Source organism: Ceratotherium simum, chromosome 2 (genome assembly GCF_057802395.1).
Source record: "Ceratotherium simum simum isolate JZ-2026a chromosome 2, ASM5780239v1, whole genome shotgun sequence".
Taxonomy (NCBI): domain Eukaryota; kingdom Metazoa; phylum Chordata; class Mammalia; order Perissodactyla; family Rhinocerotidae; genus Ceratotherium; species Ceratotherium simum.
This window is the reverse complement of record NC_141901.1, coordinates 19,643,711-19,656,602: the sequence shown is the minus strand read 5'-3', so window position 1 is coordinate 19,656,602 and position 12,892 is coordinate 19,643,711. Positions and strand designations below refer to the sequence as shown.

At 34.8% G+C, this 12,892-nt stretch overlaps 1 protein-coding gene across 4 annotated transcripts in view; it reads left to right on the top strand.

The window, feature by feature from the left end:
- The window catches only part of EDEM3 (ER degradation enhancing alpha-mannosidase like protein 3), a 72,729-nt gene that overhangs the window by 40,122 nt on the left and 19,715 nt on the right, over positions 1–12,892 (top strand). Inside the window, exons 11-18 of one of the 4 annotated variants that reach the window (XM_087438849.1) lie at positions 129–212; positions 1,549–1,632; positions 2,174–2,298; positions 6,719–6,884; positions 7,146–7,300; positions 8,230–8,326; positions 10,350–10,541; positions 10,978–11,143. In XM_087438849.1, the coding sequence (XP_087294975.1) occupies positions 129–212; positions 1,549–1,632; positions 2,174–2,298; positions 6,719–6,884; positions 7,146–7,300; positions 8,230–8,326; positions 10,350–10,541; positions 10,978–11,143 (1,069 nt within the window). Of the gene's footprint in view, positions 1–128; positions 213–1,548; positions 1,633–2,173; positions 2,299–6,718; positions 6,885–7,145; positions 7,301–8,226; positions 8,384–10,349; positions 10,542–10,977; positions 11,144–12,892 lie in introns of all 4 variants that reach the window. The other 3 variants (XM_004424930.3, XM_087438845.1, XM_014783351.2) reach the window with 3 other exon arrangements.

Genomic DNA, 12,892 nt, shown 5'->3' with positions numbered 1-12,892 from the left:
TATAATTTGAGTGCAATTGTGATCTCTAAAATTGAATTACCAAAATGGAGTCACATTTCAAAATTATGATTATAGATAAAGTCAACTCATATTTTGTTAGGTAATTTTGTTGTTATGTTGACTTTTAGGTCTTAAAGGGGGATATTAGACCTGCTATTGAAACTCATGAAATGTTGTATCAGGTGATTAAAAAACACAATTTTCTACCAGAGGTAAGCAAATAATCTTTGAAATTTTAATTTACATATACTACAAATTGCTAATTTAAAGGTAGATGGTGTCATCTTCAAGGCTGGTTTGTTCTTTTTCATTTATTTTTTCCTGATTAAATAGTTTAATTAATTTATTTTTGGTTTATACAGTACTGTATATGTTTTTCCCTCTCCTCACGTATTGAGAAGTCTAGTTTAGGGTAATGCTGACATTTTATTAATATTATGTAAAAAGAAAATCCCAAATTAGTATTTCTCCAACTTTTCTAATCCATGCCATTGCATATTGTCTCATTCTAGCTTTTGCATATACCCACCAGCTAGGGAGACCTTTTTACTTTTTATTTTGTAAAGCTTATTTTATGAAAACTATATACATTGAATATATTCTTGCTGATCACACATGCTCTCTAGAATTTTGGAGAATGCCAGCTCTTCCTCATGCTGATTGAGAATTATTCTCCCTGGTTTTTATACATTATACTAGTAATAAATATTCTTGCTAGCTTGATACAGCAGGATTTTAATAGCGTACTTCTTGGCTTTCCAGAAATGTACCATTAAAATTTTCCAAATTTGTGTATGGCTTTGTTTTATCCCTGCTTATTCACTATGCTCTGTGAGATATCTAAGCATTCCACCAATTTGCAATGCTTCCTAAAAGCATTTTGTTTGTTTTAGAAAGTATAGGGTTATTAGCCTTCAGGTGAATAGGACTGTGCATTGTAGAAAATTCATGTTCATTCAGAATAAACTGAGGTTTCAACTAAATACATCTTATCACAAATGAAATTTTGTTTGGTTCCCTTAAAGGTTTTTGTTTTTATTTTAATCTTTTTTTTAACCAGTTGATTCTGTTATTGAATAAATTTCAAGTGAGACTAGTTTTATTTTTAAGTAATGTCCTGTCTCATTCCACAGAGGATTTGAGGTTGTTATAAAAGAAAGCATGTGCTAAAATAGAAATATGAGAGCTAGGGACTTAATAATTAAGAGAAAAAAGTGGAAATAAAGAAAAAGAAGAAAACACAATTATTTAGACCATCATGACCTAGATAGTGGCATTATTGAGTTTCTTAGTTTTTTCTAAGCTTCCTAATAGCCAAAATGATCATTAAAAAAAAAATTTCATTTAATTAGTAAAAATAGCAATCTTAGCAAAAATGAATTATGATTTTAAGCAAGGGAAATTTTTATTTTATGGAAGAAAATTATCAATATTTTAATTATTTTGACTTGTTTATGATCTAATTTATGTACTACTATATATTCTATAACTGCATGTTTATTTTTTTAAATCATATTTGTATGCCTGTTTGTTTGTTGTTTTGTCTAGGCATTTACCACAGATTTCAGGGTACACTGGGCTCAACATCCTTTAAGGCCAGAATTTGCAGAAAGTACCTACTTCTTGTATAAAGTAAGCTAATTTACCTCACTTTTTGCTGTTTAGCCCCATTCTCTGTTGGATATCTCACTATCTTATAACGGTAATTGGGTTTCTAAAGTCCTTGTTTAGTATTATAGTGAATGGATATATCACCGTTCTTATTCATCTAGTCCATAGAGTTACTGAAAGATACAAGAATTGACATCTAAGTTTTATGCCTTTTCAAAATATTTCTATAAAGGTTTCTTTAAAAAGAAATTTTATGTTCTAGAGCTGCTTTCTAAAGCATGTCTCTTGCCTTCCTTCAATCAGGCAACCTTTCTGGGCATCAGAAATTTAATCTAAGGGCTAAGATATACAGTCGGACAGCTTTCCAATTGTGTGTTTAAGAAATTCCATAAAGCAGATCCATGGCTTATTTTCAGAGCTGAGTCCTATGTAACATGTGTTCCAGTGCCTGATACAATGCCTGGCAGCTAGTAGGTACTCAACAAATATTTGATAAATGAATGGGTATATGGTAATATATCAGCTATATATATGTATATATATATATTCTCCTTTTTAATAGGCTACAGGAGATCCTTACTACCTTGAAGTAGGGAAAACACTTATTGAAAATTTAAATAAATATGCTAGAGTGCCTTGCGGATTTGCTGCCATGAAGGATGTGCGTACTGGAAGTCATGAGGACAGGTAAAACGATTCCTAACATCCCCTTTCCTCAGGGTAACTCTGGGGAACAACATGAAATATGACTGTTAGTTAGAATTCAGATAAGCTTAATGCTTTACAAAGGGTGTTCGAAGATGCAAACCTTAGTTCATCCTGTTTATTTTTAAACTCTCTTGAATAGGCTCATTTTAAATTGTTTGAAAAGTTTGTATTTTTATCATAGTGCCTGGCATATAGTAGGTGCTCAAATGATTTTTAAATAGATGAATAAATGATTGTTAAATATCAGAACCTTGTTATTAGGATATTAGGAATGCTGGGGGGGGGGTTTGCTAGTAGTTTTTTATATTATGTAAAATGTTAAAATTTATCAAGATGATGATGATGAGTGATCTGGATTATGATTCATTTTCAGTCTAGAACTCCTCAAAGCAATATCATGGTTAATGGATGTAATCTTACTCTGTTGCTGATTTGGAGGGCTGGGGAAGACCACGGGCAGTTTCTATTTCTTTGGATACTGGATAGATGTAGATGACATGAAATAATCAAGCTATAAAAAGCGTGTTTTGCTTAATGTGATATTCACTAACGTTCCACTTATTCCAAGGTCACTTATCTGGTTATTTTAACTGTCCAGAACATAGCAACACATCTCTAAATGAACACTAAAGCTTGTTTATTCATTTGGTTAGCAAATGTTCATTGCACCAATATTTATGAGGTGTCTTATGTGCCAGAGTTATATTAATTTTTGAGGATTAAAGATACGAAGACATGTTTTTTCTGTCATTGAATCACTGAGGACAGGCAGATGGACTTTAAAACATTGTATAAGTGCTATGAAACGTATTAAAGGGACATGAAACACAAGTTGGAATGTGACAGTCACGGAAAGGTTTCTGGAAGATCCTGTATCCTGAAGGATGGGCAAGAATTAGAAAGAAGAAAGTAGTAAAAGGAGTTTCAGAAAGAGGGACTAGAGGCAGGTGAAACATAGCACTCATCATCTACTCATAGAGTTGTCCCTTAGTCCTTCACTCAGGCGTTTAGATAATAGTTAATTAGGCTGGAACCTCTTTTCCTGACCACAGCTGATGAGAAATGGATTGGTTTTTGGAAGTAGGCATGCACACAACAGCAAAAAATGAAAGCAGCTAGGCTGTGTGTTTATCTGTAACGTTTGTTGACTGCTTCCTGCATTCCGGGCACTCTTCTAATAAGCACTTTCTATATTTTGCTCATTTGATCCTGACAACAATGCTCTGAAGCGTAATTTCTATTATAATCTTCGTTGTATAGAAGAAGAAACCAAGGCACAGAGAGGTTAGGGAACTTGTTCCAGGTCACACAATTAGTAAGGTCAAGTCGGAATTCTAATCAAGGCAGATTGGCTCTTCATCACTATGTTATACTGGCAACTCATTCAAGGAACAATAATTAAGCACCTAGTGTATGCCAGGCATTGCACTTAGGAGTGAGGATAGAAAGAGAAATTAGAACCGACTAGTCCCTGCCCTCTCATGAACTGTAGTTAGTGAGGAAGGTGGTTGCTTAAAGAAATAATCACAACCTTGTGAAACACATGGACAAAGAGAACAGGTTAGTGGTTGCTGGAGGGGAATGGGGTTGGGGCGTGGGTGAAAGGGGTAAAGGGGCCCATATGTAGGGTGATGGGTAAAAATTAGATTATTGGTGGTGAGCACAATGCAGTCTATACAGAAACTGATAAATAGTAATGTACACCTGAAATTTCACAATGTTATAAACCAATATGACCTCAATAAAATAATTGGGGGGATAAAGAATCACAACCTTGTGATATGCACTATAGTGGAAAGAGGAGTAATACGCTGAGGAGTTACAGAGGAAGACATGTTTTACTCTGTTTAGAGAGTTCCAGTTTTCTAAATTTAACATCCTTCTCCCCTCCCCCTGAATATTCCTTATATGACATTGTTTCTAGACCTTTTACGCCTGCCTTCGCCCCATTCTAATTGTATTCTAGTATATAGAGTGTCTCTTAAGATATCGTGTCCAGAATTAACCATACTCAAGATGTGCCCAGCAAGACAGCACTGTTACCATCTGGATTCAGGCCGAGATTTCTAGTTTTCTGAGGGGCTGATGGGTTTACACCCTCTATCCAAATGAGGATCACTGCTTCATCGACTCACCGTTCCTCATGGCAGCAGTGTACCTCTCAGATGCATTTGGCCCGACAAAGGTTGAGAACTACTAATCCTCATCAGACTCTCTTATTAGATGTGCTTTAGATTTTTTAGCAGATGTCTTATGTTCGCCTCACGGTACACTTGTGGCCAGTTGACCTCAGATGCTTAACTATGGCCTGCTGACAAATGAGTGTTCTCCACCCTGCTCTTGAGCAACTGATTTTTTTTTTAGTGTCAATTTAGAATTTTATACTTATCCCAGCAAAATTTCATTTTATTCGATTTTTTATGTTTCTAGACCAAAAAGAGAGCTTGACTCATGTCTCAGTCTCTAATGTATTAGCTAAACTACATGTTTTCAGTGATCTGCAGTTTACATAAGCATGCTTTAAAAAATTTCCATCTAAATTGTTGGTAAGAATTTTGGATAGGGCCATGACTAATGCCTCATGGCGTGGTGCTGGAGAGCTTTCTGTTACATGTGATTGCTAACCCCCCTGCAGATCCACCAGTGCTGTCATCTGGCTCACCAGTGTCCACACACACACACACACACACACACACACACACACACACTTTTCAAAATGGAAATATCTGTATTTTCCTAGTAATAGAAGATCACTGGAAAGAATTTAAATGGCAAAAAGAATATGAAAATCTTCTCTAGGACACTTTCCCTTCTTGCCCACTCTAAGATAACCACTATTGACAATTTGATGAATAGTCTGCTAGACATTTCTAATGCCTGTGTGTTTGCATTTGTGTCTGAATTTATGTTTTTTAATACAAATTAGATGATATGATACCCAGCTTGCTAGCTTTACTCAACTCATATGTAGTCATCTTGCTATGTCTCTATTCTTTTCTAAATGTTTGCAAATCAGTTCTAGAATTTGCCAAAAATCAACATCCTGCTCTTGAGCCTATAGTTCTTAAGCTAGCATTTGCTCATGATAGTAACTGTCAGTCCTCCAGAAGATGTTAAATTATCCTAAGTGTATTACAGATTGACAGGGAGGTGTTTTATCTATTCTGTCAAGATTAACATCCAGAAGGTTCAAAAAAGTTCTGAAACATTACAGGTGAGTTGTTCCAAAATAAAACATCATTTATGTGTAGGAAAAATAATGATAGCTCTATTATTGAGCTCAGACATATGCCAGGTGCTATGCTAAATAATGGACATGTAGCATGTCATTTAGTCTTTACTCCAATGTTAGGCATGTATTATTATATCCTTTACAGAAGAATAAACTGAAGCTCACAGTCCTGATATGATTATTTCCATGGTCACATGGCTAGTCAGTGGAAGGTCGTTTGTATTTCCAAAGCCCATGTTCTTTACCACTGTGTTCCACTGCCTCTCGGGTTCATTCTTTAGTAATGCTGTTTAAACTTGCATTTGATTTAGTGAATGTTTATTGAGTGCCTACTATGTGCCAGGAATTGTGCTTGCCTAGAGGTATGAAACTATGCAACCTGTCCAGTAAACTACAAGTTATTTATTACTGCCAAAACCTAGAATGCTTTGGGAGGTAGTAAATTCAATTAAATTTCGTGTCACTGTAACTCCATCTAACAGCTATGTTCTTTTTCTGCCACTTTTAATTAATTTTTTAATTTTATTAAAGCTTTTCTTTAAAATGTTTATTAAAACAGTATAACATTAAAGCATTTATAAAGTCACATATATTTTTATCCCCTTTATTTCTCCATGTTCCCTTCTTGACAGGTATTTAAATATTTACAAAGTTAGAATCATAATCCATGTGATTTTATGTTGTATTTTTTTCATGTAACTTTTTGTAAATGATTTCCTTTATCTTGAAAGTCTTGTTTATCACTTAAATGGCTGCATAATAAACTCCATCAAAATTGTGTCACTTTATCCTGTTCAATTAATATTAATTTAAGATTCTTATATGGTTCTCAGTAGTAAAGTTCATCTGCATTACCTTCCTGTTGTTGGTTCTCTGTAGAAGAAATGGGAAACTCTCCCTCGTTGGAAGGCCAATTGGAAAATCTTATCTGCAGTGTTGACAAAATTTAGTGTACCTGAGTGGTAGGCAGCCCCTCTGGTCTTTTTCATTTCCTTGGACTATGCTTGGAGACAGGGCTATTACCACCAGGGTATAGGTACATTCTGTAGTTCTTTGGACGTCTAAATTGGTGTAGACAGGTTTATTGACCTTGACTCTACGGCTTTCAGATAGTTGGCATCTGGATATTTTTATGTTCTTAGATTTATTTGTGACCTTTTATTTTAGAATGGATTCTTTCTTCTTGGCTGAAATGTTTAAATATCTTTACCTGTTATTTGCGGATAAAGAAGATATTATTTTTGACATAGAAGATTACATCTTTACGACAGAAGCTCATCTGTTACCTCTTTGGCTTTCTACTACAAATCAGAGCATCTCTAAGAAGAACATAGTAGGTTATGTTTTTTGAATTAAATGTCTTATTCTCTTTTTTCCTTCTATGTGTTTGTTTTATTTTTCCAAGTGAAAAATAATCCATGACTAGGATTCAATAAACATAGGGTGGTAGGAAGAAAAGTTACACTCGATGTTTTCTTATTTTATGTTCTTTTATTGCATTCTATAACACATTTCATTTACTGTTTCCTTTGAACAAACTATGATGTTAATAAAGTAATAGTTTTTATTTACATAACATTCTTTTATATTGTAGACTTCAGAGTATACAGAACTGGATGACAGTAATTTTGATTGGACTTGTCCAAATACTCAGATTCTCTTCCCTAATGACCCGCTGTATGCTCAGAGCATTCGTGAACCCTTGAAAAATGTTGTGGATAAGAGCTGTCCTAGAGGCATCATCAGAGTGTAAGATTCTTATTTTATTTTTAATATCAAAGTTAATTCTTAGTAAATGACAGAGAATGTAAGGAACATTTAACAGCCAAGAAGACATTCACTTAGACCAAAAATATTGAGATATGTAGTTATCACTTATTAAAATAAAAATTATTGGTTAGTAAAGTTGGCTAAGTTTATTCTGCAGTAACATCTTTATTATTATGGAAATTTTCTATGTATCTTTTGTTTAATGAACTAAGTAATAATAGTCAATGGGCATCATATAATAGTTTTTTAACTTCTCTAGCTCATTTTTACACAGAATAGTTTCATCAAATATTTCCACGTCTTATATAGGTAGAAAATATTTTTCCTTTTATCAGTAGTTTCTGTATAGTAAAAATAGAGTTCTTTGTTTTGATTTTATTTTTTGCCAAGGTACTTATTCTTAGTTGTTAAATAAATTTTTTTGCCTTAATGAGTTCATTTTCTTCCAAATACTTATTTGAGAAAGGCCATTACTAGGAAATAAAAAAAAAATTTTTTTAAGTGAATGTTATCATTCACTGATATAAGTACTGTTTTGCTTTTACAATATTGGGAGAAAAATCTGTTTTGCAAGAAAGAAATCAGTAGTGACAAATCCCCACACCTACCTGTTCTGTACTTTCAAATAGTTGTAATGCTATAGACTAATACTGCCTTATAGATAATATATTTTGTAACTATATAATATAATGTAATTTTGTAACTGTAAAATATTGTATTTGAAAGCTATACTGCTTATCAATAACCTAAGTTATATGTAGGCAAATAACTATTTCTAGTTATTTCATTTTCACTAGTTCTAAAACTAGCAGTTTTGCAAATATCTAACATTATTTTTATTTGCCTTATGTTTTTCCCCAGTTCTGACTTGTAGTTTTTTAAGCCTTGCCTATAATTACTTTTAGCAGAGAGGAGAGTTTCAGGAGTGGAGCGAAACCCCCTCTGAGAGCCAGAGATTTCATGGCGACTAACCCTGAGCATTTAGAAATCTTGAAGAAGATGGGGGTGAGTTTGATTCACCTCAAAGATGGGAGAGTCCAGTTGGTTCAACATGCAATCCAAGTAAGACATTGCTGTACTAATTAGATGCCATCTCTGCCCTTTGTGGTCTCATTAGCTTTAATAAGATAATGATATTGGCTTTTTAAAAACTTTTCGTGTATAGTTGAAAGTTAGAGAATCAGAATTTTAGGATTTAGAAGTATCTTGGAAAGCCATCTAATTCAACCTCTTCATAGTATAAATCAATTACATCACAAATAGGTTGGGTAATTTGCTTAAGTTAATATAGTCAAATGTAAGACTTAAATCCAAGTTTTCTGTTTTTCAGTCCCTTTCTTTCCACTATTTTGTTTAAAGTGTAATCTTAAAAGCTGATAATTCATTTTAATATTTATATCTCTATATTTTACATTATTTCAGTTAACAAAGAGTGACTGGATCTAAGTAGTTCATTCATTATAGAAATCAAAATTTGCATTTATTGGTCTATGCCTAGGAAAGATAACATGCCCTTTTGGGAAATTTTTATTGATTTTTGCCTTAAAAGTGTTCATAACATGAGGCCTTTAAATTATTCACCTTATTAATACATTAATTGAGAAAACTGCATAGTTTGCTAAATAATTTCAACCTAGAACCATATTCAGCTATCCCTTAATCTCAAATTCAACCTTTCTACAACCTCACCTTCCCCTCAGATTTCTGTCTCATCTCTATTCTTGTCATATCCATCCTTCCTTAAAGAGTATTCTGCCTGCTTCCTTATGTGTCACTCGCCCTTGCTCCCCAGTAGTGGGAGTGGCATCTCTAATGACATAGCTTTCATTTAGGTCACCAATGATATAATTGCTACCCAGTGACCTCTCAATCCTTATATGATTGAACTTTTCTGTACTGTTGACTGACCCCTTTTTAAAACATATTCCTTTCTTGGCTTCTGGGGCATTCCAGCAACATACATCTTTCTACTTCTCTGTTCATTGTTTTGTAGATTCCGTTGTAGCTCTCCTTTTTGGTCACAACCGCTCCATGTAGGCACTACCGAAGAATCTGGATCATACTCTTTTCTCTCTATACTCTTCTTCAGCAGTCTCATCTATTGCTACAAGCTTAGCTATCATCTTTTGTACACGTGATTTCTTAGATATACATATGTAACCCTAATTCCTAATTTTACTCTTAAACCCAACTGTAATCCGCTTGTCATACATTTCTGCATCTCAATCTCAATCTGTCCGAACCTGAATTAATTATCTCTTCAATCCATCTCTCCTCCTTTTTGTTCTCCATCTCAGTAAACCCTATCATCAGTCTCTCTCTATCCTCTAACTTTTATCAAGTCCCATTGACTTTTTCTGTAAAGTGTCACGAATCCATCTTTTTTCCTACTATAGTCAAGCATTCTTCAGTTTTTCCTCTGTTAAGACTCAATTCAAATGTCATTCTAAATATTTCCCAGATCCACACTGGCAGGATGACAAGAGACATTCCCTTGTCTATGCTCCAAGTCCACTTTCCCACTTGAGAAATTTTATCATAGCTAGTTTTACATGTCTCTCTCCTCCAGATACAAACTTCTTAAAGTAAAAGACGGTCTCCCCAGTGCCTAGTTAAGTGCTGGGATCGAATAGGTGCCTGATACATGTTTTGAATTAAATCTGGTTATTGGTTCATAATTTCAAAGAAGGAAAATGTGGGTCACATAGAAGGTTTATTTCTTAGAAGGGAAACTGGAGGAAACAGAGCAAGCATTTGAGCATTTGGTGGAAGTCTAATTCATAATTCATATCAACAGTAGTTTATAGAATAGGGAAAGAGAGATTGATAAAAATTACAGATGTTATTTTAGAAAATATTTCCAGAAGTAATATTTTTGAGGACAAATAAGACCATAAATATTTGGTAGGAACCTAAACTGAAAGTAGAAATTTTAGAGTAGAAGACTATAGTGCAATAGTATTTAAGAAGTCAAAAAAGTTGCAAGTTTCCGGAAAGAAAGGATAAAATTAATCTGTTTCTTTCCTAGGCTGCTAGTTCAATTGACGCTGAAGATGGGTTGAGGTTCATGCAGGAGATGATTGAACTGTCAAGTCAACAACAAAAAGAACAGCAGCTACCTCCACGAGCTGTACAGATTGTTTCCCACCCATTTTTTGGCAGGGTAGTGTTGACTGCTGGACCAGCTCAGTTTGGGCTAGATCTGTCTAAACATAAAGAGGTATGTACACTTAAAATATGTTTGTTAAAAATGGTTCCCAGCTGTTGTAAGTGTGGGTTTGGGTATCTAGTGAATCTGTCTACAGGTTCTAACTTTACCACTTACTGACATTGTATCTTTTGAGAAAATTATGTAACCTGAGCCTCAGTTTCCTCATTTGTGAAATGGAAATATTATCTGTACTATTTCACTGAGTCGTTATAAAGATCAGATTTAGTAGTTTATGTAAAAATGCTTTATAAACTGCAAAGCACAATAGAAATGGTTGGGTACTATGGTTTACAAAATGTTCAAAACAAAAATTTATGCTAAAAATACATATGTTATCATTAGAAAAGAAATGAGGTCTACTTAAAGCTCTAGATATTGAATTTTAATGACTAGATAGTGATTTGAGAAGATAAAAGAATAATTAAGCTACTTGTATTTCCGACAGACAAGAGGATTTGTTGCAAGCAGTAAACCATACAATGGTTGTTCAGAGCTCACTAACCCTGAGGCAGTGATGGGAAAAATCGCTTTGATACAAAGAGGACAGTGCATGTTTGCAGAGAAGGCACGCAATATCCAGAACGCTGGAGCAATTGGTGGCATTGTTATTGGTAAGTAATCCTCAGCCTCATTGTGTTGACTGGGAAGAGATAATTTTTAGGATTTTTTCTTCTATTTTCCAAAATTTTATCAAGGAGTTTGTTATATTATTTTTACTTCACTAGACAGCATAATGGATAGGTAATCCAATGACTCTCTCTCCTTTTTTTTTTTTTTGGTGAGGAAGATTGGCTCTGAGCTAACGTCTTTTGCCAGTTTTCCTCTTTTCTTTTTTGCGCTTGAGGAAGATTGGCCCTGAGCTAACATCTGTGCCAGTCTTCCTCTATTTTGTATGTGGGACGCCGCCACAGCATGGCTTGATGAGCGGTGCTTGGTCCGCACCCAGAATCCAAACCTGCAAACCCAGTGACTCTCTTAATAATTTCTGTATATTTCATATCTTTTTGGAAAGTCTAGATTTGAGTTTCTGTATATTAATGCCAGTAAAAGTACTTGGGGTCAGGTGTGAAGGTGAAATAGGGGTGAGTGGTAAAAACACCTAGTACTGTGGATAAGAAAATGTGCCCATGAGATCCATAGCCCCCTAAGGGCAAGAATAACGCCCCACCACCACCAGTGGGGAGCCATTCCTCCACAGAGATGCAGGCTTTGGAGTCAGACACATGGGGGTGCAGTTCCTGGCTGTCCCACAAAATCACACGGTAACCTTGGCCCAGCTGTAGTTTCTTTATACGTTTATTTAGTAGAATATTTTTTGCGCTTCAATGAAAATGATAATAAATATCTTTTAGGTGGTTGTAAGGTTTGATAATTCCTTTTATAGCTGATGTATCAGGTATAAGCGCTAGTTGCTCGCAAATTTTTATCTCCGTGGGTCTTTTACCACTGAAATCACAAATTATCAACTTCAAATCATTTTACCTATGTCTTTCAACCCGTGGGTTTTGTTTTTCTATTTCTTACAGAAAATCACTTATATCATGACAAGCAGGCCAGGACTATCAGGAAAAATATAAATTTTTCTATGCTTAAAGTAAATAGAAGTTTACATTCAGAAGGAACTAGAAGACCTGAGGTCACACCCTAATTGTGAAGTTAGTCCTTCTGTATAACTTCTTTCACAGGAGAAATCCATTTTGGATTTTTTTTTCTAATTAGGATAGAATTCCTTTCTGAATTCAGGGTAAATAAAAATTAAAGCATTTAAAATACTAAGATTAATTTCAGTGAAAAATTATTTACTGTTCCTTTTGCTTATCCCATATGGGCACTCCAATGTTGATATAATGAATACACAAATTAGGAGAAATTCTCCTTAATAACTTAAATCAGCAGTTGGCAAACTATAGCCTGCAGGCCAAATCCAGCTCGCTGCCTGTTTTTTGTAAATAAAAGTTCTATTGGAACTCAGCCATGCCAATTTTTTTTTTTTTTATAATTCTATTTATTTATTTTTTCCCCCAAAGCCCCAGTAGATAGTTGTATGTCATAGTTGCACATCCTTCCAGCTGCTGCATGTGGGACACGGCCCCAGCACGGCCGGAGAAGCGGTACATTGGTGCGTGCCCAGGACCCGAACCCGGGCCACCAGCAGCGGAGCGTGCGCACTTAACCTCTAAACCACGGGGCCGGCCCAGCCATGCCAATTTGCTTATATATTGTCTATGACTGCTTTCGAGCTACAAGGGTGGTGTTGATTAGTTGCAACAGAGAACTTCAAAACCTAAAGTATTCACTATGTGGGCAATTAGAGAAAAAGTTTGCCGACGCCTGACTTAAATCATCTCTTTGTCCTTGGT